The 27,992-nt window shown below is 37.7% G+C and overlaps 1 protein-coding gene across 2 annotated transcripts in view; it reads left to right on the forward strand.

The window, feature by feature from the left end:
* Window positions 1-2,093: 2,093 nt before the first annotated feature.
* The window catches only part of myom2b (myomesin 2b), a 30,476-nt gene continuing 4,577 nt past the window's right edge, over window positions 2,094-27,992 (forward strand). The window contains exons 1-34 of one of the 2 annotated variants that reach the window (XM_034870106.1): window positions 2,095-2,367; window positions 4,485-4,588; window positions 6,859-6,916; window positions 7,211-7,365; window positions 7,630-7,716; window positions 10,432-10,520; window positions 10,891-10,941; window positions 11,132-11,296; window positions 11,729-11,890; window positions 12,058-12,199; window positions 12,454-12,653; window positions 13,197-13,250; window positions 13,443-13,570; window positions 13,841-14,024; window positions 14,154-14,328; window positions 14,422-14,543; window positions 14,708-14,895; window positions 15,165-15,291; window positions 15,504-15,682; window positions 17,040-17,154; window positions 17,437-17,596; window positions 17,713-17,819; window positions 18,835-18,879; window positions 19,284-19,420; window positions 19,582-19,726; window positions 20,448-20,510; window positions 21,393-21,460; window positions 22,385-22,498; window positions 22,824-22,911; window positions 23,625-23,663; window positions 25,274-25,379; window positions 26,147-26,213; window positions 26,590-26,686; window positions 27,136-27,172. In XM_034870106.1, the coding sequence (XP_034725997.1) occupies window positions 4,506-4,588; window positions 6,859-6,916; window positions 7,211-7,365; window positions 7,630-7,716; window positions 10,432-10,520; window positions 10,891-10,941; window positions 11,132-11,296; window positions 11,729-11,890; window positions 12,058-12,199; window positions 12,454-12,653; window positions 13,197-13,250; window positions 13,443-13,570; window positions 13,841-14,024; window positions 14,154-14,328; window positions 14,422-14,543; window positions 14,708-14,895; window positions 15,165-15,291; window positions 15,504-15,682; window positions 17,040-17,154; window positions 17,437-17,596; window positions 17,713-17,819; window positions 18,835-18,879; window positions 19,284-19,420; window positions 19,582-19,726; window positions 20,448-20,510; window positions 21,393-21,460; window positions 22,385-22,498; window positions 22,824-22,911; window positions 23,625-23,663; window positions 25,274-25,379; window positions 26,147-26,213; window positions 26,590-26,686; window positions 27,136-27,172 (3,737 nt within the window). In that variant the 5' untranslated portion in view covers window positions 2,095-2,367; window positions 4,485-4,505. Of the gene's footprint in view, window positions 2,368-4,484; window positions 4,589-6,858; window positions 6,917-7,210; window positions 7,366-7,629; window positions 7,717-10,431; window positions 10,521-10,890; window positions 10,942-11,131; window positions 11,297-11,728; window positions 11,891-12,057; window positions 12,200-12,453; window positions 12,654-13,196; window positions 13,251-13,442; window positions 13,571-13,840; window positions 14,025-14,153; window positions 14,329-14,421; window positions 14,544-14,707; window positions 14,896-15,164; window positions 15,292-15,503; window positions 15,683-17,039; window positions 17,155-17,436; window positions 17,597-17,712; window positions 17,820-18,834; window positions 18,880-19,283; window positions 19,421-19,581; window positions 19,727-20,447; window positions 20,511-21,392; window positions 21,461-22,384; window positions 22,499-22,823; window positions 22,912-23,624; window positions 23,664-25,273; window positions 25,380-26,146; window positions 26,214-26,589; window positions 26,687-27,135; window positions 27,173-27,992 lie in introns of both variants that reach the window. The other variant, XM_034870116.1, reaches the window with a different exon arrangement.

Below are 27,992 nucleotides of genomic sequence, written 5' to 3' on the forward strand. Positions count from 1 at the left end.
ATATTATGTTCATTGTACTTATCTGTAAAAATTCTATTTAAAGTAATATCCACCTGTATATTATATTCAGTACATACCCAGCTGTAAATCTCGCTCACAGTACTTGTTATCTAGATATTATATTCATAGGACAAATCTATATGTAAAATTCTGTTTATAATAGTATTCATTTCTATATTTATATCTAAAATATATCATATATATTATTAATATAATATCTTAAATCTAACTATCTAATTTAATCTAAATGATAATAAAACAAAACTATTTATATATATTTTTTTCAATGCTGTTTCTTCTTCTTTCCACTTGCTGAAAATTGACCACCACCTTGTTACCCAGGATCACTTGCTCACCAACGCCTCACTGGCACCCAAAAGCATAATGTACTAAAATTATAACTAGGCTCTGGTTACAGAGTGTACTACCACATGTCCAACAGGGGGCTCTTGTCCCCAAGGACAAAAAGAGTTAACAAAGATTACAGTAGTGCACAGAATTACAATGAATCTAACATGGTATATCTGATGTTTTTAGCCTTTGTTAATAATAATAATAATAATCAAAATGTATACTGTATTAATCCCAAACGGAGAAATGACAATGCTTTCAATATATTGTTATTACACACAGGCCCAATTTACACACGCATGCTCAGGACCTAGTCATGCACTTAAGGGAGAGAGGTCAGAGGGAGGGGCTGCCCATGGAAAGGCACCCTAAGACCACACCTTGCTCAAGAGCACCTTGGCAGTGCCCAGAAGGTGAACTGGCACCTCTCCAGCTACCAGTCCACCACCATACTTTGGTCCATATGGGGATTTGAACCATCGACCCTCCGGTTTCCAACCCCACTCCCTAATGACAGAGCTACTGCCACCCCCAAGTGACTTTCCAAAAAATGTTAAAGCATAATAAACCATTAATACGTTAACAAGTCATCTGTCTCATTTGTCTGTATAGTTGTCACTGCAGGATTCTATTGGCTCTTGATACCTCTCACAGTTCAACCGCTTAACAAAATGCTTTTAATATGGTTTGTATTTACAATGTATTATAAATTAACAATATATTCAGCATACATGACATTATTTGGAATTTAATATCATAAATATTTTTTTCGTTTTCAAATGTTATTATAAAGACAATGGGGATGGGAACCTGCAAGTTCAAAACCCAAGGCTCAACTCTTTTCTTATTGTCATGTCTTTTTTATTATGAATTCTATTTTAATTAATTTATTATTATTATTACTATTTGGTTTCATTGCTCAAATTCATCAAAGTTGTATGTGCGGTGGGGATTATATAATGGGCTTATAGGAGCGCTGGTTTGAGAAAAATGTGGGTCTGGGAAGACTTTGTTCCAAGAAATATTCAAAATCCGCCAATGTGATTACTTCATAAATGTTCGGTTGTAATACACATTTGTGCTAATAACATTTTTAAATATAAAAAACACTCACTAACTCCCTCACTCCCAAGACACCATCCTGCCTCTCTCTCTCTAATTCCTTTTCTCAGTGTAACTTCATGTTGTCCCATCATGTGATTTTTGCCTCAAATGTGAAATGTGTTTCCCAGTTCCTCCACTGTGTCAGGAATAGTCTAGCTGTAACTGTAGCTAGTTTTATAAATAGGCCCTGGCAAAAATTCAGCGACATGCGACACAGTGTCTCAAGATGTTTCTAAGTGCATATGGAGAAAGATTCCAGAGGGGGACTTGAGTACTGTATAAAGTGCAGCTAGAACAAGTTAAATGTATATGTGAAACAGCCGTATACTTTAGATACAAATTGCAACACAGAATTTAAAATAGATTTTCAGAGATTGAAGGTGCATGTTCTATCAGCGTTGAAATGTTGTCTTAAGTATGTTTTATTATTTAACAACTATGCCATTGTAGTATGGGTGAAAATAAAGTGACTAGCCTTGTTGCAACATGGTTCTTTATTAAGCTCACCATATTGCTGCCTTTTCTGTAGAGCTAAAAGTGTAGCTTGAAAATGTGTGGTGCTGTCTCCAATAACAGATTCCTTCTCTAGATCAGCTGGTATACCTGAATAACCAGTTGTTTAGAATCAGTTGTTCACCTAACATTCTCAAAACCAACAATTGGGCAATCTGATCAAAAACTGTAATGGGCAAACTCTCTTAATCAAATAGTTGACTGGTTCTTATGGCACGGATTTCTTGAAGGATACTGGTTATATATAGGCAGCTCTCTTTCCTTATAAGGCCTCAGGGAGAGGCAGGTGGGGGTCGGCTGGAGACGGTGGTGGTTTCGTTGGCCTGGTGCTTGGTTTAGGCTGACTCCCTGTGGATTCAGGCTGAGAACCGTGAGTCGCTGCAAAGGAAATCTCAAGGGGTAAGAAAACTATAATTTAATTCTCTTTCTGTTTCCCTTCCACCTCTGTATCCTCAGCTTTTGTATCTACTTTTCTCTCAAACTCAAGTGTAACAGGTAGGATCAGTGGGGTGGAGGAATAGTCACGACTAAGAGATGGTGCACGGCCCCTAACCAGAGCTGATAATACTTGTGATATGTGATGAATAATATGATATATGAATTATGAAGAATGTCCTAAAATTTAATTGAATAACCAATGTTAGCAGGGCTTGTGTATTTATCATACTTAGACTCTTAATTGTTTAAAATGAATTCCCATTGGACAGTTACATTTGGTGGGGGCACCTGGACTGTGGCTTTGGTGCACAGATTGCTGGTATATAGTTCTTCGACTTAAAGTGTTGACTTTGTTGGATCTAATTCCATTCAGGAACACACAAATACAAATGAGCAACTGTTAATGTTTAAGCTGCAAAATTTCTGTTTTACAGCTATGATTTGGAATTTTAGAGGTTTACTGTTGCAAACAGAGAGGCTCGGGTTTCAGGTTTGGCCAGCATTTATGCTGTTGCAGTATTATTGCAGAAGTGTTGAACTGATGGGAATAGAATAAGACCTTCCTGCAGTAAATACTTGCCTGAGGGCAGTTTAATGCGAAAATATTCCTTGGGAGCAGAATGTCTTCCTATGTCTGTGGCTTTGAGTTTTGATCTGCTTTAGAAGTTGCTGTATAAATAATCTAAATAATAAATAACTTACTGACACGGAACAATTGTGACTTAAGTGATTTTAGTGTTGCAGCTCTCTGTCACTGTTGGACTGGCTGGTTTACTGATCCTGAAGTAGGGAGAAGTGTGTGAAACTACAGAACATTTTCTTTAACAAATGTAGGGCCTTTTTTACTGCACAACCACATGATTCAAATGATAAGTAGTAGTACTTTAAGATATGGCGCCACTACAGCTTCTGTGTGTGATTCCCCTATACACTACTATAATATCAACAGTGGTACACATGCATTTGTTATGATTACAATACTCATGAATAAAAATATGCCAGTCAACAACTTTGCTAACACAGCCAAACATCCAGCAAGTGCATTATGATGCCATCTATCCGATTAACTGGCTACTTTATTGGCAGTTTTGGGGCATTAGAAGTGAGTTACACATGCAGGGGGGAGTCTGTCAGAGATGTGGGAACATTAATTCATTCAATCATTGCCAGGGGAAGATCTCAGTGGCTTTCAGGGTGAGGTTGGGCAGTGAGAACTGCTTCATGTTTCATCTGAGTTTATTTCTGGTGTCTGAGGTGATGTAAGGCAATTATGTTCCAACGTCACTATGACTGTATGATGTAAGACAAAGTTATGTTCTTGCTTTGGTGTGTTTACTTCAAATGTCAAACACAACAACTTAACTGTCACTGATTTGTGCATGGCAGTTATTTCTTTTTTCTTTCCCAGTGTTGTATTGATGCCATGTTATGCTATCCTTTATTTTTTAATTTAGTATAATTTCAATCACTTATCTTTAAATTGAAAAATAACGGTATTCACGGTCCTCCACTGTAAATAAAACTGTAATATACAACTGCTTGTGCTTAATGGGCCATCTTTGGTGCAACTGTACTATCAATTACTGGCCCAACAATAAACTACATCCATGCCTTTTGTTTATGTATGTGCATACATGTGTCTGTGTTGTTGGCGTCTCTAAATGAATGAAGTGTCATCTTGTCATTCCTGGACCTGTGTGTGACAGTGTTGCCAAAGCCATGTGTTGAAATTCCAGGAGGGCTTTTCTTTTAGCAGTGGAAAAGGCAATAAACAAAATAAATTGTCCACTAAACTTCCTAGAGGTTGTTGCAAAAGTCATTATTAGAGAGAAAGACAGCACTATGTTTCTGAAAAGCCCAAAACGCTCCTCCTAATGATTAACCATCTCTTTCCTTAATTACATTTGTCTTTTTTAGACTGCATCTACTTCATGAAGTCACTTTGACGATCCTTTAGGGTTGGTAGTCCTTGTGTTTTTGATGTATGTTGGTGTCAATGTGTTGCTGGTCTGACTTGTAAGTGAGGATCTACTGTACTTTGTTACCATGTCTGTCTGTGTGTGTTGCTGGTCCAACAGGTCAGTATCTACCGTGTCACCATGTCAGTGTGGATGAAACGTGGGAATTACAACCACGAATACCACCACAAACAGAGCAAATATGTGGTTAAAGAATACAGCAGGTACATGTTACACTCTGATGTTAATTATAATTGAAACATTAAGCATTAAAAAAGTAGTATTGTAACAATAGTAAGCTTTGACTATGCAAAAATAGTTAGGATGACCTGGTTAACATTACACTAACATCAATACCAAACTAACAAGCTAATCCTCGAAATCAATATGATAGCTGATCAGAGCAGTTTTTAAGAGATTGGTATTGGCTGTATTAAGCCAAATCCAACTTTAATTCTTGGTAACACTGCTTTCTGATTTTGACAGCTGTCAAAAATGCTCCACTGTGCTGAGTTAAAACACTGAAACCTAATTTGCAATGTACAGAATTGCAAGTCAGTGAACTGCACGGTTTTAATGAAGGTCCTGTATATGGAGCATAGAGGTCATCAGTGAGCAGGTTGAGAAAACTGCTCTGAATCTTAGTATTTTTCTCATGCTTAAAAGAGGCTGTCAAAACTTCAACAGCCAAACTCTGAAACTGAAGCCTTTTCCCACAGAGTGTTGTTTGTTAGATTTCAAATTGGATTGGCTTTACTAATTTTAACATTGGCCTCTCTTGAAAGCTGTATTATGTAGAAAAATAGTCCAGAAATCCCCCGTTGTCACTCTAACAAACTAGCTGATGGGCGCAAAAATATTTAGCTAGCAGATTTTCAGTCACATTCTGCAGCTGTTTTATGTTTAACTATGTACAGTGTTTATGTACATTTTTGTTTTTGTGTGCAGTGTGTCATGTCTACACTTACCACTTTAAAAATCTTATTCTTGCTGCTGATCAATTTTTCTTGCTTCTTTTTTATTTTTTGCTAATAAGCAGCTAACCAGCACACAAGTCTGACCTTTGTTTGACCTCATTTAACAAAGTGTTCAATGACAAGTGTTGAATTATTTTTACTAATGGAGCAGCAGTGCTCGTTTAGAGCTTATTTACCTAACTGATTTTCTTATCTTTTATTTCAAACTCAAGTAAGTATGAAGCTTATGTTTGCAACATACAGATTAGACACCAATTCCAGGCACATTTAAAAAAACACAAGAGAGGATTTGTTTTTTGTTCTCTTAGAAAACAGGCCTGTTGCCAGGTCTGGGCAGCCTCTCATGGGTTGGGCCTTCAGTGGTATAGTCTGAGAGCTGAATAAAGGATTTGGCCATGCACGTAGAGATTGTATAAAGCCGCAACAAACAGGGAGGATGTTAGAGTTACGGGGTTAGTTCCTTTTAAACAGTTGTGTTCAAAACAACAAAAACAAACAGGCTCAGTTTACAAATATGCTTTTATCATTTAAACATTTATAGAGATTATGAAGGCCTAATCATATTTCCCATTACCAATGGGGCGCAGGCAGGTAATAATAACCTTATTTTTATCACTAATTTAAAGTAATGACTTACTGACGCTCAGATGCAATGTCAGTGTTTAGGTGAAATCCTGTAACGCACCCTCCTAAACTAACCTCTTAAAAGCTTCTCTCTTTGGTGCTCAAGACTCTCTGATGTCAACCATGTAAGCCTTCCTATGACATTTGTATTATGGTGGTGTCTGTCCCCACTATTGAAAGATCTTGGAAGGACTTCTGCATTCTTTGCATGAAATAAGATCACACCCTTTGGCCTTATATTGGTGTGATGGCAGGGATTAAAAGCACAGGGGTTTAATGCTCGTCAGAGGGGGAAAAACACATTTGTGAAAGTTAACAGCACCGGGTGGGATTAGATCAGTACTGACTGACTTTACTAATAAGTTAAAAATGTAGGTGCACTGCTCAGCAGAGAAAAGTGAGCTGTTCTGCAGAGCTTGCTAGAAGAACCCATCTTTGCTCATAGAACTTTAGTTGTAATTGATAAGCTTTATTTAACCTTTATTTTAAAAAGTAAAACTTTTTCACTTTAAAGTATTGTCATGGTTATAAAAATGTCAAGAAACAATGTGGAATCAGATTACAAGCACTGCCTACAGACTGCATACAGCCTGTTGCACAGAGTGTAACACACAGCACTACAGCTATTTAAGAGGCTTGTTAATTGGGCGTAACTGCAGTCAACAAACCCCATCAACAGTACAAGGCATTTGTCACACCAAGGTATTGTTTTGAAACCAGTGGTCCTTACTGTAAATGTTATTTTTGCCAGGTTCACACCCTTCTATAAGGCTAATTTCCCATCACACATATTTTCAACAGTAGTTACATTTCCAAGATCATCATTTTTTTAAGAATTTTTCTAAATTCTCAGCCTGTGTACAAGGAAAACTGACTCCTTGTTTTGTCTTTAGTTCTGAGGCGATGGAGGAAAGATATGAGCACAAAACACAATCTCGCATCCAGGAAGTGGTAAGACTCTATCAACTTTCCCTGTCCAGACGTGCATGTAAACTTTGGATGACAATTGTGTGTATTTATCTGTAGCTCATGTTGAGACAATGTTAGTTGAACCACATTGTTTTAGAAAATGTTAGTTGAACCACATTGTTTTAGAAAATGTTTAGGTGTAAAATTTATGAATGCTTATTTGTTATAATATGGTAAAATAGTAATTAGATAATAAGGCAATATGGAGAGTGTGTAAGTAAAAGCAGTATATTATTATATTGCTTAAGCTAATGGTATTCTTTTTTTCCTGTCTAGGTAAGGACAAAGATGGGGGACAAATATGTGCGTGAGGAGCCTATGATCAGGGGACCGCAGTTCCTTGTCAGACTCAGATCTCACACCGTGTTTGAAAAAACTCCAATCAAACTCTTCTGTACTGTTGGGGGCTTCCCCATGCCGGATGTAAAATGGTGAGTAAGATCTAAACACTTCTATCACTCTTTTAACGTGGTAAGCGTATACTTAAACTCACACAATGATTTTTTTTTTTACTCATCTGTACACAATTTTATGAGAAAAGGTTGGCCTAGCATCTCACTTTTTTTCTTTTTATAGATATGATAGTAATTTGATAGTTGATATTAGCATTGATGTTATGAAAGTTGCTGCTAAAATGTTGTCTATTATGGTTCCACTTTTTGATCCTGGTCAGCAGTCATGTTTATCTATTTCAGGTATAAAGATGGTGTAATCCTGTCCATATCCTCTGGACAGTACCTGGTTGAAGCTAAAGGTGGAATACATTCTCTGGAGATCCCAAGGTGAAATAAGAATTTTTTTTAAAACACTTGATAATCTGGTTTTCATTTTAAAAGAGGTACTTCACCACATTTACTCATAAAGTGTCTGTTTACTTGAAACAGTTTAAGTACTACCCGGCTTGTAAAGACAGTTGTAAAATGTCTTCTGTGGCTCTGGAGGGAGCTTTGTTAAAGTCAAAATTCAAATGAACTTCAGATTTGAAGTTTAAAAGATAAGTACGTTTGTAAGGCAGAATAGTTCTAATTAAAGATGCTTTTGAATTGCATAATACAAATTGTAGGTTCTATCATTTTCAAGCTTGGGCTATAGTAGGGATTAAACGTCAGGATAGCTCAGCTTCTACTGCACCAATTTATATTCTTTACTTCAATTTTTTTTTTTTATATGAGTCTTGCAAGTTCCCCAACTTTATATTAAATGCATTACTAAAATGCTGCATTAACCCTTAATTGCATCTTATTTTCTACTAATCAAGCAGCAGCTTACAGGAAACATGATACACATTTGGGCCGACTGTTTGTGGCATCATAGACAGCAATGACCATGGCCGCGGGAACATATTAAGAGTTGGGGGTGCTGACAAATTTTCGAGAGTGACAATTTCAGCCAAAGTCAACGACCACACGGCACAGTGCATCCATCACAACGATCCTCAAGCGGAAAAACAAAATCCGAGACAGGGGAAAACTAGAGACCGGTAAAGCAGGATATAGGCACAAAGCTATGACAATTGTGCAGAATAGGCCTATTACAAGCTCAAACACTGAGCCACAAAATACAAGGGTATAAAACACATCACTGAATTAAATTAAATCAAAAGTTAGCTGCCTTGTCGTCTGTTGCTCGCAAGGTTGCTGTGGGAGTGACACGTGTAGAGGTGCTACTGCTTCTTTCGGTTACAGTTGCTAGGTTTTCTGACTCAGGTCTATTAGGCTTTTTAGCCTGATTGATTTATGAAGATATACAAAATGCACTTTGGTGCCATGTTATGTATGAAAGTTGAAAGCCATGAAAGTTCCCACAACTATCTTCAATTATGAATGAGTATCAGAGGCGCACATCACGCCTTGTACTTGGCAAAATTGGCAGATTCATTCTGATCAAATTATATGTTTATATCTTACCAAACAAATTTTAAAATCAAATTACATTTAAGTGCAATGAAAGGAAGTTTATATCAATAATCCATTAAATAAAATATAGTATGTAATTTTTAATTATGATTGTAGTTTGTCTACTTTTCGCTAAGGGGGTGCTGCGGCATCCTTTGCAGCCCTATTTACTGCGGCGATGGCAACGCACCAATAAAAGAATAAAGAGAAGACTACAAGCTGATGTTAACAATGTATGTGTTTAAACATTCATGGCTTTTATATGTTTGTTAGGCTTTGAGAATACAATTGTATTTTTACTGGGTTTGTAATTCGTGACTCACTGCTACATGTAATTATTCATGCCACGTGCCTAGTTGGATACTGACTACCTTATCACCTATCACAAGACTTTGTATTAAATCTTTAGAAAATAAATTAGTCAGTCCCATCAGGGTCACAACACAAATTCAAACGTCAGAGTCAGCTGACTGACTGCTCTCCCTCCAGTCTTAGGAAGCTCAGCTGTTCTGAGTGCTGACCTCAGTGCTACATGATCCGCCAGGATTCTTTCAGTCATCACTCTCTCCTTGGATCCAGTCACCTTTAGCTCCTTCTGTCTGTTACTTACACACAGTTCAGCCAACAGCAATTAATCCTTTAGAAAATACTGCTTAACCCCCATCACCCTCCTAAGTGGTCTACAACTCACATGACTATTAGATAGATCACAATTTGCACTGAATGCTGTGGGCTTTAAGAGAAAAATGGAAGACATTGGATTTTACATACCTTAAATTACAAATTATCAGCAGCTTGTTTTAATTTTAAGCCTGGTTCATGACAGACACAATGGTATTACTGTACACCCCCTCTTACTATCCCCTCACACACACACACACACACACACACACACACAGTTGTAACAGTGTCACTGTGATCTTTTGAAGGATTTACTGAATGCTATTATGATTCAAAATAAGAATACATTTGCTGCTCTCTCTCAGCTCACAGCTGCAACTCACAGTAGTCACTTCTGCCAAAAAATGTCAAAGTCATCAACTCATGACCACTCCAGCCTTTGCATTTTGCACGGGTTAAAATTCCCATGTTAGCTGATACTGGTGTAATATGAGGTTGTGGAAAAGTTGGTGAAAAGAGCATCAGGAAGTGAAAGAGATACAGAGAGGGACAGACATATGAAGACACGTATGGATAAAAGAGAGAATCAAACAAGTAAGAGATTGAACTCAGAGGTTGAGGTTGGGCTTTAATGTCATGAATGCATGGCATGCAATGACAGTGACACCCAAAAATGATTTTGACCCCTGTAGCAGCCCTCTTGTGCCATGTAGTCTTTCTCCCTACATCTCTCTCTACAAGCCTGTAAGTGCTGTAAATGCTGTTTTTATTATGTTGGCACCATCTGAGGACAGAACTTGATTGTTTAGATTAGAAGCTTCTACAATTTGCTTGGGGCTTGCATCTAAACCTTGCTCAGATAAAACCCTGGCTCATGGTGTCATTTACATATCTCTTATAATAAATCTTTTGAACAAAATACAATGAGAGTACTGAAAGGTATATTGACCTGGAAACTTGTGTTTTATTGTGCACTTATAGATGCTCAACGGATGATACTGCCCAGTACACCGCTGTGGCTTGTAACATCCATGGACAGGCCTCTAGTCAGGCCTCCGTCATTGTCAAGAGTAAGTCCTGAATACCCTGTATTTGATGATGTTCGTACAGTCCCACCAGAACATGCTGATTGGCAAGTCTGACTGCATTAAAGTCAGATTTGTCCAGTTCTGGTTTGCACTACCAATTGCAAGAAGGCATCTCTGGGTTCTATAAAAGTCTAATTAATTACACATTTTCAATTCACAATGACAGTTCTTTACCCTTAACTATGTATTTTTGTACATAAAACAGGACCAACTCTGGCAGAGCTGAAGTGCATTGTTATTTAATATCAGTTATATTAATAACATTTCTAGTGATCGTTCAATTTCTTAGCCTTTATTGCAACTGGCTGCTGTTAATAATGATGAACTCTTGGTATGTTTTTTTATCATGTAGGGTTCAGGGAGGAGGAGGAGTCATGTTCATATGCGTGGTTGCCTTACACAGGTAGGCATAATTATTACTATCAGCTCTCTAAATATGAGAAACATGTCCAGAAATGACTACTATTACTAGCCTAGGCTATAGGATAAGTCTATTTTTTCTCTTTTCAAAGTAGTATGTGAAACAACAAGCCGTTGCCCACAGCCCTGTTCCCTTCTCTCTCTCATTCTCTTCCCCCCACCCAATCTTTCAGCTGCCATGCTACCCAAGATCCAGTACACTAAAATCAACATTACTTTTCTGGAGAAGTTTGGGCCAGTGTTTGCCACTGAGGGAGAATCTGCCAGTCTGACTGCTACCATGACCCTCAACCCCAACCTGGCCAACCTGCAGCCTGAGGCACAGTGGTATAGAGATGGTAATTGTTATTAATTAGCATTTTATGACACTTTAATTGCTGCTAATATATACTTACTGCCACCCTGCCTTCCTGACACAATCTAGTTGACATGAAGCCAGAGGCACAGCAGTGGAAAAATAGTGATATGTTACACAATTTTCAATGCTAACTAATTATAATGAAAGTAGTTAAATAGACTCTGGCGATAGTCCCCCAATTTATGAGTGGTTTAATTTACTTTGTGTGTCTGTATACATTAAATACTTAAATGTGACAATGTGGAATAAAAGCACTTTGTAATAGGTTCATCTTTTATTTTCAAAATCATGACATGCAATCAAACCTTATGAATGTATAGATACATATTGCTACATTGATTAAGAACCGAGGTTTCCAAAAAAAAATTATGCGTAAAGGGGCGCTGAATTTGTGATGATGTCTCATTTCCAGACACACGTCTGTTTGACTCTAAATGGGTGAAGATTGACACTGGCAGAGGAGTCACCACATTGACTCTTCCGAACCTCTTCAAAGACGATGAAGGCCTTTACACACTACGCATGGTCACTAAAGGAGGAACCGCAGAACACAGTGCATTTGTCTCCGTTTCAGGTAACAGAGACTCATACTGGGTTTTTATTTCATCGTTGTTGATTTGTTGTTAACATGTGTTAACATAATGCAACAGAGTTTACAGAACTCTGTTACTATACTTATTTAAATTTTTGTTATATACTTATAATATGATTATTAAAATGTCACTGTCATTTCCTGTGTAGATGGTCCTCCCCCAGTCCCTGGTGCACCTGGTGCTCCTATGGACATTAAGATCCACGATGCCAATAGAGACTATGTCATTGTGTCATGGAAGCCCCCAAATACCACCACAGAGGGACCAATCCTGGGATACTTCGTGGACAAGTAGGAGTTATTGACATAAACACCACAAATTGTTAAACTGACCAACATAAAGACTGATTACTATACATGTAAGTCATCACATAGAGTTTGCTTGACTATCTGTTCAAATGAAGGGGTTATTGTCTTTAGGTACAGTACGGGGAATCCTTCCTTTTTTCTCTATAATGGACTATTTCACTCTATGTATCCACTGATTTTAAGTTAAACTCTACACTCCTTTACTTATTTTCCTGTCTCTTCTCTTCATTTTGTAGATGTGAGGTTGGAACTGAAAACTGGACTCAATGCAATGATCACCCCATTAAGATTTGTAAATACCCAGTGTCTGGGCTGTTTGAAGGACACTCCTACTACTTCAGAATCAGAGCAGTCAACTCACACGGAATCAGCAAAGCATCCCGCATGTCTGATCCCATTGCTGCACTGGACCCCACTGAGTTTGAGAGGCTCCATGGTGGGTTTGGATTATTATTAGTATAGAGAAAATGTCATCCCTGCCTTTTACATTACATAATTTAAAGACTTGAAGAAATGTGCCCTGTAGTTACTGACATTCCAGAAGTGACTGCTGTTTTGGTATGCTTGTATGGAATCTAAGGTAATGATTTCTGACATTATCCTTTCATAAATGTCTGTTTAGCTACTTTCTCTTACTGACTAGACACAAAAGCAGTAAGTCATATAGCCAGTTCATGAAAGTTTCCACATATTATTCAAAACAAAAAAATACAATTTGTGAGTTGTACAGTATGACAGTAGATTGGAGTACATGATTAGTTTGTACCTAAATTACAAAGCAGGTAAATTAGGTCTACTGACTGTAGATGTTACATGTTTTGTTGCTCTTAGTATGTCGATGAGATGTGTTTGAATTATCTGTTACAGTCCTGAATTATAAAAATTCAATTTTACTAAATGAACAATAAATGCAGTTCTTTAACTTTAACATGCAAATGAAGCAGATTGGTGATTATGTTTTTATTTTATCTTCCTTTAGCCAAAAAACTTGGAGGAAAACTAGATGTTGTGTCTTACCATGATGATGTCGAAGGTGAGTTTTTACTGAAATGAACACATATCTATATTACATATAATCTCTATGATATCCTCCTAGTTTATTTATGTACAAAGTGGGAGGAAAACAGTGGGTATCTCACAGTGCAAGTGTGTATAACATCTGTGTGTGTGTGTGTGTGTGTGTGTGTGTGTGTGTGTGTGTGTGTGTGTGTGTGTTTCTTTTTAGCTGACGGAAAGCCCCCAGGTGCTCCATCAGGAATTTATGCCTCAGAAACGGACAGGACATATGTTGTCCTGAGCTGGAAAGCTCCTGCGTATTCCAGCAAGGCTCCCATGTGGTACTACATCGAAAAGGTAACAAACATTGTCACACTGTCACCAATGCTGCTTCACACCGTAAAACTACCTTTCTGGTAGTGTAAGAATGCATGTTCTTCTGTATTTGAAACCCCCCGCCCTACTTCCCATTGTAAATCTGCAATGTAGTTCTAATCTGACCTGCAACAATTACTAAAGATTTACATGTTCAGGCTTTTCCAATGTATTCAAATGTAGCAAAACATTACATTATTTTATGGATGTATAGTAACAGCAATTATGCATTCTCTCTCGCTCTCCCCACAGTGCTTGGCAGACAGTGGTGCGTGGCAGCGTGTTAACACTCAGATTCCTATTCGCTCTCCCCGTTATGCTGTCTTTGACTTGGCAGAGGGAAAACAATATAAGTTCAGAGTTCTGTCTGCCAATATGTATGGAGCCAGTCAGCCATCAGAGCCAACTGGACCCATCGAGACTCAGGAACTCAAAGGTATTTTTCTGTCAATTTCCTTTCATTGTTAAAGCATATCTACAGTGGAATAAATCCACACGTAAGTTGCTGTTGTGTTTTTGTAATTTATACTTCATATTTACACTTGCTATTTTTTATTGTCTTCAGGTGTGCCATCTGCTCCTGGTCAGGTGATTTCTACCAGGGAAACAAACACCTCTGTCCTCATCCAATGGGCTCCTCCAAAGGAACCCAACAATCTAATTGGCTACTACATCGACCAGTGTGTTAAGGGGTCTAAGGACTGGACCTCGGCCAATCACAAACCTCACAAGAACACGAAGTACGTTTTCAACCAAACAAAAACATGTCTTTCTTTGATTTTTGGTTATAGCGTACAAAAGTGTTACTCATGCATGGGATTCTTTTTGTGCAGATTTGTGGTTAGTGGTCTGACCACTGGAGAAACATATGTGTTCCGTGTCCAGGCTATCAATGAGCTGGGCCTTAGTGATGAATCCCAGGAGTCTGCACCTCTGACTGTTAAGGCTGCCCTAAGTCAGTATTGGCATATTTTTTGATCATTTTTATTGATGATGATGGTGACAATGAGGATTATCTGCTTTGTAATGTCTTGCTGCTGGACTGTGATGATCATTTTGAAGGTTGCAAAGTGGAATTATTGTAATTATAAGTATCACAGTTCAGAACTGCCTTTTCAGCCACCCCCTCCGCTCCTTACGACATTGCAATGCTGAACTGCGACGGCCATTCAATGGTTCTGAACTGGAAAAAGCCTCGTCACTCTGGAGGAGCAAACATCAAGGAGTATTATGTGGACAAAAGACGCAGCGGAACTACCATGTGGAGGGAAGTTCACATCCCACCAGTCACAGAAAGACTTTATAAGGTACAATAATGTCTGCTGTTCAGCTTAACTAAAGCGTTGAAACAAACTGAAGAGGGAGCAACAATTTTATAAGAAATTGGATACGTACAATAAGTTAGTTGTTCTATGATACTACAACAAAACTTAAGTCACATGTCTACTTTCTTTTAACTTGAGTTTGGTTTTCCACATTCTAAGACAAATATCTGGATCAGATTGTGTGAGTTTGAAAGATGTCTTGCTTATTGATGATTGCCATGTTAGTAACTATGGAAAAAAATAATTGACAGGTGGAGGGCTTGACAGAGGGAGCAGTCTATCAGTTCCAGGTGTATGCAGCCAACCTGGCTGGCCTCGGTAAAGCTTCTAAATGTTCAGCTGACTTCAGATGTGAGGCCTGGACTATGCCGGAGCCTGGTTAGTAAATCTTGTCATACTGTCATACTTTGAAATTGGCCTAAAAAATATGAAGCTCATACAAGTATATGACAATCATACTCATGTGTACCAAATAGCCTAGAGAATAGCCAGTAAGAGAGTGAATAATGTCATTGAATTGTCCACACAAATACAATCAAATACGAATGTGGGTTTGTGTCTCTTTTCCCCTCATTCTGTCTGTCCGTTAGGCCCTGCTTATGACCTGACTTTCAGTGAAGTGAGAGATAATTCATTGGTCGTTGAGTGGAAAAAGCCTGTCTATGCTGGTTCTGGACCAATTACAGGTTATCATGTTGAGTATGCCAAGAAGGGCACTTCTGACTGGACCACAGCCAATGAGACAGCTGTCAGTCACCGCTTCCTCAAGGTGAGAGCATCTTCACTATGGTTCATAGTTGAAATATTTAAGGGTTACCAGTATGATTATGTATCTAAATTTCTTCCGTATAATAATGTCTTAATACATTGCAATTTGACATAAACGTTTTGCAGTGCTAAAATAATAAGTTGAAGAATTGCTTGATAATATATAAATTTTCCAGCTCAATTGTGAATGTGAGCTGAATTTCTAAGTCTTCTATGACTTTACACTTAATAATTTTAGGCCTGTTGGTCAACTTGGGCTTTAGGAAATTGTAATTGGCCATTTTTTACTGTTATCTGACAGTCCTACAGTTATGCCATAACTGTTTACATTATTTATAGTTTTTCCTCATCAGACATGTGTTACAAATTGTAAATAAGAATTTAACTTTATTTCACTATGTAAAATTTTTGGAGAAACTTGATGCTGGTGTAATAATGTCAGCACTGCTGAAACAAGTTCAAACGGTTGTACAAGTGCTCCTGATGCTACATTGTATGTTGCTTACGTTAATATATTCAGTTCTGTACTTCTCTTTACTTTTGTTTCTCCATTGGCTCCAGTCTGCTATAACATTGTTGTCAAACTTCAATACATTACATTTTAGAATAGCTTATAGTGTGTTATTAAACCTAATGTACGATGCAGTGACACACTTTCTTAAACTGTGTGACACTGACATCTAGTGGATAAAGTAAACAGTTACTGGCTGAGCAAAGCTAAGAAGGTAGATGAACATGCTTGGTTTTAGAATGTAAAGTGGTAGCAGTTCAATCTCAAATGTGACACCGGCAAGTCAGTCACTCTATCAAAATTCAACATATTTGAGTACAGAGTAATGCAAATAATGTTTACCAACCTAATAAAACAATGGTTGCAAAACAGTACAGAATAATTATGAGTGAATACAAATTATGGGAATCTATTTATTACTAAAACGCATTGGGTCTGGGTGTTAGTATATGACACATTTTGCAGTAGCTGCTGGATCTCAGAATTTATTACTGCTGTCACTTTCTCGTCTGCCAAATAAGTTACCTCAAAGTCAACTGCAACACAGTTAATGCCAGTTTATTGTCAAGATTGCCCAAACTGATGACACCAGTTTAGAAAAATAATTTATAAATATATGGATGCCCAGATAGCTCAGTTGGTAGAGCCGGCGCTCATATGAATACATACATACATACATACATACATATATATATATATATATATATATATATATATATATATATATATATATATATATATATATATATATATATATATATGCCCCAAAAAAAATCATAACAACATTTTTTTAAATATACTCCCTTCACCATTGCTGGGTTATTTTCTTGTGTGTTTTGTTTCCTAGGTAACAAGTCTGGAGGCGGGCACTAGCTATGAGTTCCGAGTGCGTGCGGTCAACGCTGCAGGAGTGGGTGTAGCCTCGATGGGCTCTGATCCCGTGACTGCTAAGGCTGTAGAAGGTAACATTTATTCACAAACAGTAGGAGATTATCAAAAATGTGTCCTCAATTTATGAAAAATGCATCCCTTTGAAAAGACGCAACATAGCCAACAAATTGTTTTGCTAAATTGGAATCGTGCACTCTTTTTGAAAGTGCTTATACGCAAGATTGAAGTAGGGAACAAAACAGATAGTTCCACCAAAATATAAAATCTACTGACGATTCCTTCTGTGCTTTTTTTTGGAGTCTGAAATGTGTGCGGTTTAAACAGTTGTGTGTGTTTGACTGTGTGTGTTCAAGGATCCCAGGAGGTATCCTGTGTTGTGGATGAGAAGTCAGGTGACATTGTTCTGTCATTCGAGTCCTGTCAATTAAACGAGGGCTCTCAATTCATCTGGAAGAAAGATTATAAAGAAATTACAGATTTCTCCAGAGGAGTGATTAAGACCGAAGGCAGCCAGTAAGACAAATATTTTTGTGTACACATGTGAACAGTTGGATATTGAGAAGAAAAGGCATTTTAAAATCTTAAATTTGCACAATCTGTCTGTGTCTCTCTCCTGTCCTGTATTGCAGTTCAAAGCTGATCTTTAAGAATGCTGAGAAAGAGGACTTTGGGACGTACTCTGTTTCTGTTACCAACACAGAGGGAGTGTCATCCAGCTATACAATATCTGCTGAAGGTAGGATTTACCTATCACTGTGTAAATGGGACTCTGGTGCTTAACGACCTGGCTGAACTCTGGCTTTTAAAATGTACAGAAATGATATCCAACACTAAATATTCTCTCTGCAACATAAACTTTTGAAGATATTTTGTTTCAGTTACTTTCGGACTGATTTATTCCTGTTAACATACAGTAATTTTATTGCTGCTATTGTTATCTCCATCATCTCGTCAGGATTAAATGTATGATATTTCATATTTTTTTTCGTCCATCTGTTAAAGTTATGCAAATGTCTTTCATGCCTTGATTGAACATCTGTACTGCAACATCCACACATTAAAACTAGACTATTTATTAAAAACTGAGGCGATGTGTAGGATGAAATCAAGATGACGGCAATGAGACAGTAATTAAAACAATCTCACAAACAATTTCATTACACATCTGATGAATACTGTGTGTGTGTGTGTGTGTGTGTGTGTGTGTGTGTGTGTGTGTGTGTGTGTGTGTGTGTGTGTGTGTGTGTGTGTGTGTGTGTGTGTGTGCGCGTGTTTTAAAACAACATCTTCATGGCAAAGGGCTTTATGTCAGGAAAGTTCAAAATCTTTTTTCCTGCTATTGCACCACTTTGCTACAAGGCCATACCATTATTATTCAGTGCACCTTACAATGATTGCTTCCCTTTTGGCCAACAGTTTTTTCAGCCTCAACATTTTCCAAACTCCTATTATACAAGGTTCGATTTCTTTCCGTTATATCAGGTACTTGAGAAGGCTCAAATAACCAGCCATAAGAAAAATGTATTGTCTTTCCTTTGGCCGTATTTGCTTCAGTCTTGAAGTGTCTGTGCATTTATCTGCCTCTTAAACACAATTACAGTAGTGACTTCTCCAAATCCAAACTTGGTGCTTGAAACACCCGTCCAAGTACATGATACAATTAATCTCTGTACAAAGTTTAAGATGCATTGTAATTACTTGTTTGTGCCCATTGTTGCATGAAATTAATAAGCTGTCTCTTTATGTTTCAGAGTTGGCAAAGTTGCTGGCACTAAGCTATGATATCAGACACCCAAGTACGTACCTCTGGCTGACTCTTTCAATCTTTTATAATCTGTTTCTCTTTTTCCCTTTTAATCTCTCTTCTCTCATACTTTTTCCTCTGCTCCGTCTAATCTGATTTACCCTCTCTCTCTCTCTCTCTCCATTTATCATTTTCTCCCTTTCATGCCTTCATTTTGCTTTGTTCTGACTCGCTTTGAACCTTTCAGATTTCTTTTTTCTTTTCGGAGGACATTTCTCTTATTTGATCCAAAAAGACTTACCTACTTTTGCATCACCTGGCTAACCACTATTCACCTCACCTTTTGCCTACTCTCATCTCTCGCTCCTCTCCTGTTACTAATTAAGTAAACCGGTTTGGTCAAGTTATTAGTACATAAGTGCAAAAATGTTTTTGATCCCTTTTTTTTTCCTTTAGTCATCCCGCTGAAGTCAGAATTGGCCTATAAGATTTTGGAGAGAGGCAGAATGAGGTTCTGGCTGCAGGCTGAAGAGATTTCTTCCAATGTCACCTACAAATTCTTTGCCAACAACAAAGAACTGTCTGGAGCAGATGTAAGATACACTATACTGTAGTTTAAAGCATGGACACACATTAGGGAGAAATGGAAAAAATGATGTACGCTGACCATAATTCAGTCAGCCGCATGTTGCAGCATTAAAATCACAATAAAGAAAGTACCCATATTCACAACAGCCAACTCTATTTTCTGCAGCCCAACAAGATGGGTCATGATGTCTCTTCAGGTGTTATTGAGTTTATTATGGACCATTTCACTGAGGAAAATGAGGGGACATTTACCTGCCAGATCACAGATGGAGGAGGCAAAGGACAAAGCTCACTGGTTCTGATTGGAGATGGTAAGAGAAGCCAGGTCTGATTTCTCGCTACTACCAGCATCTCCACTCTCTTTCTTACTGGTCAAACAACATACAGTACACAGCCTTGCTACTGATGACAATGTACAGTGGTATTAAAAAAGATAAAGCAATGAAACAAACACATAAAACAAGCATATTAAAAGCAAGTGAAACAATAAAACCAGGAACTAACAGTGAATTGAATTGAATTGAATATGTGAGACTATTGTAGGTGGAAGGCTAATCTGAAGAGGTGTGTTTTGATGAATAATTTGAAAGTATCCAGCTCAGTAGAGTAACAGATGCGTAGAGATGCGGTGGAGGGTTCCAGAGGGAGGGGGCTGCAACAGTGAAAGCTCCCAAAGTCACCCCAGGTACGGCACCCCAGGATATGCTGACAAGCCTCAGCCAGAATGAACACAGCCTGTTGAGACATGTAGTATAAATTATACGCTGTATGTTCTTAGCATACTGCATCTCTAACAGAAGAAACTACATGAAAATGTGTCCAGTTGATGAATGCAAAGGTGGGGTTGAAGCCGTTCTGTATGAAGGACACTTGGAGATTCAAATGAGGAAGGCTAATTTTATAAATTATGTTTCAACTCTCATACAGAGGACTATTTGCTAGCTAATCCACTGAAAGAATATATAGCAACTACTGGCAACACTTTGATCTTTTAATTATCCTGTGTTTATGTGTATCTGTATGTGCACATAGCTTTCAAAGCAGCACTGGCGGAGGCTGACTACCAGAGGAGGGAATACATCAGAGTCAAGGAGGGTAAGAAATACAAAACATGATCCACTCTTAAGCTTGTATGAGCCTCTACTCTACTTAGCCTGAGACCAGCTCACCACAATGTTGCCTAGGAAACAACTAATCTAAAGTGTACAGGAAAGTAACAGACCTGTATTACTTTTTTATGTAAACATTATTTTTACAAAAAACAACAATCAAAAATAAAAGTCACAAAATTATCACACACTTACACAACTATTAGAGCTATATGAATACATTGTTTTGTCTTTACTTGAAATGTAATTTCCCTTTTGCGGGATTAATACAGTATGTTTTTATCTAAATCTACGTCAGTCTATCTAAATTAAGGTAGGTTGCACTCTCCATCAGCCCTAAATTAACCGAAACTATTTGCATATTTTTCCAAAAGAGAGCAATCATTCTTCTGGCCTGAAGGAATCTAAAAGTCTATCAGCATTGACTGCTTCGAATTGACAACTAAGTTCTCCTAGTGTATACCTAAAATGCATAGCTTCACTTGGAGGCAAACGTTCTTACCTTTTTTTCTCACATCCGGGAAATGTTCAGAGTAATACTTTCCCAAAATGACTTCCATTTAAACATTCCCAAACACAGTGTGTGATAAAACATGCATCGTTTTAGGTTGGAGTTGGAACCTTAACACTTAAAATGACCTGTTTGAAATGGCTCGCTACATGATAAAATAAGTCCCAGATTTAAATTGTGTAGCTCAGCTACCACACATGCAAGTGTTTCCATATTGGTATTATGCATTAAGAGTTTTAACCCTGTAGTTGTGCATATAAGGCAGGTTATATAGCTCATATAATCAAGGTTCATAAGAAATTTGTTTTTAGCTCATGTTTTTTCTGGACCTTTCTCTCTTGCCGTTATCCACCGCAGGTCCCCACTTCAGTGAGTTCCTGTCACTTCAGGTTGGCGACGACTGCTCTGTCAGTTTGGTCTGCAAGGTAATCACTGCTAAATCATTTAAAAATTATTGAATATTTAGACTCTATACAAATGGGAGTCTGACTTCAGTGAATAGCTGATAAGCTATACTAGGAGGCTGAGTGCAGGATGGTAAAATACTGTGTAATAATAAGGTCCAGATTGAAAATAACCAGAATTACACTGTCAAGATTTTTTTGGGGGGCTCTGTTAGCACGAAGCACATAATTAAGATAATTTTGAAATGAACGCTGTTTATATCCCTAGAGACAGTCTGATGCCAACATATGTTTAATCTGTTTGTCAGTTCAGCCCAAAAAACTGCATTTTAAATAATTTAGGAAAACAAAAAAGATTAAGTGGGTGGATGTTGTGACCAAAGTATACACAGCAGGCATTAACTTCTTTCTTTTCAAGAGTCAGGCATTTTGCCGAAATAGGTTTCATTTGGAGTCGGTGTCAGTGTTAAGTTAGGGTACAATATATTTATTGAAAATGACTACAGGCCAATGTTCTCTTGAGGGAACGAGTGAACATTCCACTGACTTGAGGGAAAGAGTGAACATTCCACTGACTTGAATTAGTAACTGGTAATGATTTATAAAATCGGAGGTTTGCTGCATTAATGGCATAGGTGGCATCTGAGTTGGAACTATATATACACAGAACCTCTCTAATGGCCAGGTGTTAAATAGCCCTGTTTGCCATTTAAAGATGAGCTGCAACACATTAAACTAGTGACTTATAAGTGACTTTGAGAAGCAGATTAATGGGGAAAAAGTAGTGCAAAACCTACAATTCTGAAACTTAATTTGTGTCATTAGGATTTGATGATCTGATGAGTAGAAGCTATAAAATAATCAAACTATTCACTCTCTTCCAATTGAATTAAGTTTTTTTTAATGTTTTAACAATATGTGCAATCCTGTTTTTTTTTATTGCAGGTTGCTAACTTGAAGAAGGAATCAGTGTTCCACTGGTATAAAGAAGACACAGAGATCATCCCTGATGTAAAGCCTGACCTGGGATCAGGAGTCTGTAAACTGCCCATTAAACTGGTAATTTAACTTTTGTAATGTTAAATCTTCTGAATTCTAGAATACCAGGTATTATTATTTCTATGCACCGTTATACATGGACATACCAGGATGAGGCATAGTGTAGTGGCTATACTTAGTAAAGGTATGGATGCTGTATCTTTGTTCATGGATGTGGGTACAAACATGCTGCAACGCAAAAAAATTAGTGTTTCTCTGAGGATCCATAAACAAGAACACAATGTCTTCACATTTAGAATTCAACAAATCTGCATGCCCTATGTCCCCAACATGCTTTTATGTTCTTCCATCTTCCTTCCTACACTAATTTATGTGTCTTCTCCAGTTTTCTCTGAAGACCGCAGGAGTTTATAAAGCCACCATCAGTGATGACAGAGGAAAAGATATGAGCCAAATTGACATCTCGGGAAAAGGTAAACATATATGTCTTACTTAATTTATCTTGCTGATAAATTGGGGAAGAAATTCAATGACTTGCCAGCTGGCTGGTTTTCTAACTGAGCATAAACTAAAAAAGGGCTTGTTGCTCATTAAAAACTTGGGAGACAGGAAAGAAATATGATCCAAATGTATACACTGTATCTGTATGTGGTAAACAAATGAATTTTCAAACAAAACAAACCCCAACTTTGTTTTTCCAACTACTGTATAACAATAGTTCTTGCCATGTGACAATCGCTCACCTGCTGGCTGTTTATTCCCGGAAAAATCCATTTTAATGTTCTTATGTGAAAGAATTTATGCTGATACTTTGTACTACTTTAAGCTTGTACTTTTGTATGTTTTGGTGGCAAAACTGAATATTACGGTCCTTTTCAGATCCTCCTTTATCCCCTCTGTAATGGAGGTTAGTACGTTTTAAATTAGACCTTGAGGGAGAGATTATCTGACAGATACAGCTCTTCAGACCCATTTTATTTTAACTGGGAAGCCACTAAAGAACATTCAGTGAAATTGGTTAATAATGATAAACAGGGATACCAAGTCACACGGCTTGAGACAAATAAACACCTTTCATTTGAACTTTTCCTTACTGAACTTTTAATGCAGCCACGAGAGGGCAGCATCATGACTTTCCCTTGTCCAGGCTCTTTCCCTAACCCATGTTTTTCTGCCTCTCTTCTAGTCTTTGACGATGCCATAAACAAGATCAGCCAACTGGCTGGTGGGTATCGCCCTTTTACACACACACACACACAAACACACACACACACACACACAAACACAAACACACAAAATCGTTATTTTACTAACACATCCATATTTAAAAAAACAGTTCTAAATATCACCATCATAATCCTCTAACCACTGAAGTGATCAAGCACAAGTTATCTAAACTATCTAGACACAATCACACAAAATTGATAAGAGATTTAGTAGACAAAATTGATAAGATATTTAATTGATCCATCCCTAGGATAATATATTTCTGTTAATTAAAATCCCACTGACACAAACACACACACACACACACACACACACACACACACACACAAACACACAAAAACACATGTCAGTGTGTGGCAGAAGTTGTCATGCTGGTGGCAGTTGGCCATCATGTGGTGAAATTGCTTTAAAATTCCACTGCGCTGTCACAGTGACAGTGTGTAGGAGCATCTTACTCCTATTTTAACAGAAAGTAACTTGACAGCTCTGTGGCAACTGTTACAGCAGTGGTTGCAGAGGAGAAGAGGGTACATTACTGTGATAATGGAAGAGAAACCATAGTGATGTGACCAGGTGGATGACACACTTGTACCTTTGCAAAGTGCAGTGAGCAAAGTACCACACAGACATGGTTTAAAACTCCCTTGTAACAGCTTAATTTTTTTTTTTTTAAAGCTCCCATATTATGCTCATTTTCTGGTTCATAATTTTATTTTGAGGTTGTACCAGAATAGGTTTATGGTTTCATTTTCAAAAAACACCATATTTTTGATGTACTGCACATTGCTGCAGATCCTGTTTTCACCCTGTGTGTTTAGGTCTCTGTTTTAGCTACAGAGTGAGACATCTCACTTCGATATTATCTTTGTTGGGAGTCACACATGCGAAGTAACTAGGTAAGATCGAATCAGCTAGATAACTCTTTCTCCAACTCTGGTCAGTACGAGGCACTATTAGCTGGGAGACATTTTCTAAACGAGGACACACTTGTGGAATACCTGCAGAACAGGGACATGAAAGTAGTTCTTTTGTAGATTATGGTAAACTAGTGTGTGTTGTAGCAGTGTTTTGCCATTTAGAACGAGCTAGCATGCTAGCGCTAGCATGCAACAGTTTTGGCTACTCGTTAAAAGCCGTGCAGATTTTAGCAGCTCACCCGGAGGCTGAAGGCAAAGGACATTCAGAAACCTGTATCTCACTCAAAACACCATGGAACGTTTTTTTTTTTCAAGTTTGTATGTGCGTGGAAGCACCAGAGACCCAAAATAACACGCCTTTTTTTCATAATGGGGGCACTTTAAAGCTTCTGATGTTTGAAGCATTTTATTGAATGCAACACACCAACAGTCTGCACTCTAAAATATGTACTCTATTTCATTAGTACAATTCTGCTCTCCAAGCTGGATAAAGATAAAACCAAAAGGGAAGTCTTAAGATAGAAACTACAAATGGCCACAGATGGAAGTTTTTTTCTTTTCTTTATTCCAAGCAATAAAGTGCATCGTGCAGCAGCCATGGAGAGGCGAGGTTTATCAGCAGCAGATGAAATACATTTATCGGATTCTCATTTCAAATGTGCCCCTCCACAACCTCTATCACCTCCTCTAGGATCCAGTGCATCAGAGCTGGTGATTAAGTGCACAGCATCAGGGATTCAGCTGCAGTGTCACATGAAGTATTACACCTCAGAGATGAACATCACCTGGTGCCATGGGTAAGAAATTATATAATTATATAACACTAATAACCATACTAAGACTGCCACTACAACACTAGCAACAACTACTACTACTAAGGAGGAAAAGAAAAAGGAAATAATGACAATAATTTCAGTATGTGTAGCAATGCTAAGGAAGAATAAGAGTATTGTTTTAAGTTTGTCTATAAACATGCTGACCACAACCTTTTCTCTCAAGTTAAACTGCCGGGAGTGACAAAAACAATAAGCAACATAATAAAACTTGTGATGGCTATTGGTGAGGGTTTTCATTATCCGGGTTATTGCCATAAAATTGACCTGTTTTGTGACAAAACTCCCACCCCTATCATTTCCAATAAATAAGGTTTTTCTGCACTAAAAATCACTCTGTCTTATCCTCAAGATTAGCCTATAAAATGTGGAGGTAGGAGGAATACAGTTAGAGAGAGACTGGACAGAAAGAAAGATAGAAAAAATGACAAATGGAATGAAGATACATTGAGAGAAAGCGAGAAAGGTGACAGGGTAGTAGAGGCATTTCTGTTATTAAATTATTCAAACAACAAAGATTAGATCGTTGAATACACACACACTTTCTGTGAATGTATGTGTGTGTGTGTGGGTGTGTGTGCAGGTGTGTGTGTGTGTGTGTGAGAGAGCGAGGTATCCCTATGCGTAACATTAGGCAGGCATGTAAACATGATTTTCCATTACCTCCGCAACAGGCATCACCTTGCTCACCAACACTACACACACACTAACCTCTCCTCTCTTCTCCTCAGTGAGAATAAACTCTCCCACAGTGACAAGATGATTATTGGAGGAACCCCTGCTATGGCAACCATGGAGGTATTATCATCTCCTGTACAATGCTGAACAATATATGCATCTTATGTGGATCATACATGAGGAATTTCATGACAATAAAGACCCTCAGGCAGTGGCACTGTTGTTTAAAAGTCTCTGAGTTGCCTTTGTAGAAGTGACACCAAGGCAACTTTGAGACAAATTAGACAGTGATAGCTAATGAATATTAAAATCATACATTTTAAAATTCATTCAACTTAATCATACAGCGCGTCTTCCTTTTTCTTTTTGTCAGAAAGCTTTATAATTGTAATTAGCCGGTACTGTAGATGAATGAACCTTTTTGTAAAACATGAAATAAAGTAGAAATAAACAACCGGACACTGAATAGTTGATGGGTTTGTTAATTGATTCACAGGTGATTGAGCCGATGGAGAAGGATAAAGGGGTGTACTCCATCGTGATCACTGACCGTGAAAACTCACACAAACGTACACTGGACCTCAGTGGTGAAGGTCAGTTTCTTTACTCTCTCTGTCTATTTCTCTATCTCTCTCTCTCTCTCTCTCTCTCTCTGAGTTAAAATGGAGCTCTCTGCTTCAGTCTGTTGTTTAAGACTTTTGAGGTCTACTCCAACCCAAATCTAAACTTATCACCTCTTCACACTCATCACCAGAGGCTGGAGACTGGCTGTAAAAACTTTGCAGTACTCCTCTGTCATTCCATTATGCTCCGTGTTCCATACAGTTTTTTGACAAATATTAGATTGGATGTCGCATTATTCCCCATCTCATGTTCTGAAGTTCTGCCAGAAGTAGTGAATTTCTATTTTTAACAAAATATGGTAATTTAGCTGAGCTGCTGCGGTTTAGTGTTTTAGTGGAGTATCACTCTAAAAATAAAAAAGAGGAAACAATTTGTGTTGTGAACAGTAACAGTGCAATTCTGTTTTTGTTTTTTACAGTATATGAGAAGGCCTTCGCTGAATTCCAGAAACTCAAGTAAGACGACACTCTCAAATCCCGTACTTTACTTGTGCCTTCCTGTATCTAATTTAGTCAGACTCACTTTAGTACAGCCTTTCAAAAATATGCATAAGACTGACATTAAACCATCATTATTATGATATGACACCTGTCATGGACATGAAGGAGTCATCTTGAGGATTCATGACTGTTGTAATAAAGTGTCCTTTGGTAAATTATGACATTTTTAATGCAAAGTTAGCATTGTCCGAGATGTCTTTGTTATGACAACTTGACATTAACAAAGACAACACTCTCTGTGTTATGACATTTGACATTAAACTAGACAACACAACCTGTTGATGTCTTTGTAATGACAACTTGACATTAACCTAGACAACATAACCTGTCATAAATATGTCATTAGTGATTCCTTTAGGATTTGTTTTTAGCAGTGGTGGCAGGTCTGTAGGAAAAACAGTTTTTGTATTTACATAAAGCTTACATAAAGCTTAATAGTTAAAGTTTGATAATTGGGTCTGTCATGACATATTTATGTTGTCTAGCGAAACCCCACACACATTAGTTCCAAAATATTCAATACCGGTGCAGATAATAATGTAAACAATACTGTGAGTTTGATACCAGTTCCTAAAAAATACTTTTTTAGATACAAATTGAATTAAACAAAATTACATTACAACATTACACATTAAAGATATGCTGCATGCTTATTGGCTCACTGATGCTGATGACATGTACTCCTTAGGTATTAAAATTGGGTATTGAATGAAAAAGCATTTTTCGATACTCAATACTTAAGAGGGAATTCGGTTGGTCGCTAAAAAGGGTTTAA

Source organism: Etheostoma cragini, chromosome 1, assembly GCF_013103735.1.
Source record: "Etheostoma cragini isolate CJK2018 chromosome 1, CSU_Ecrag_1.0, whole genome shotgun sequence".
Lineage (NCBI taxonomy): Eukaryota > Metazoa > Chordata > Actinopteri > Perciformes > Percidae > Etheostoma > Etheostoma cragini.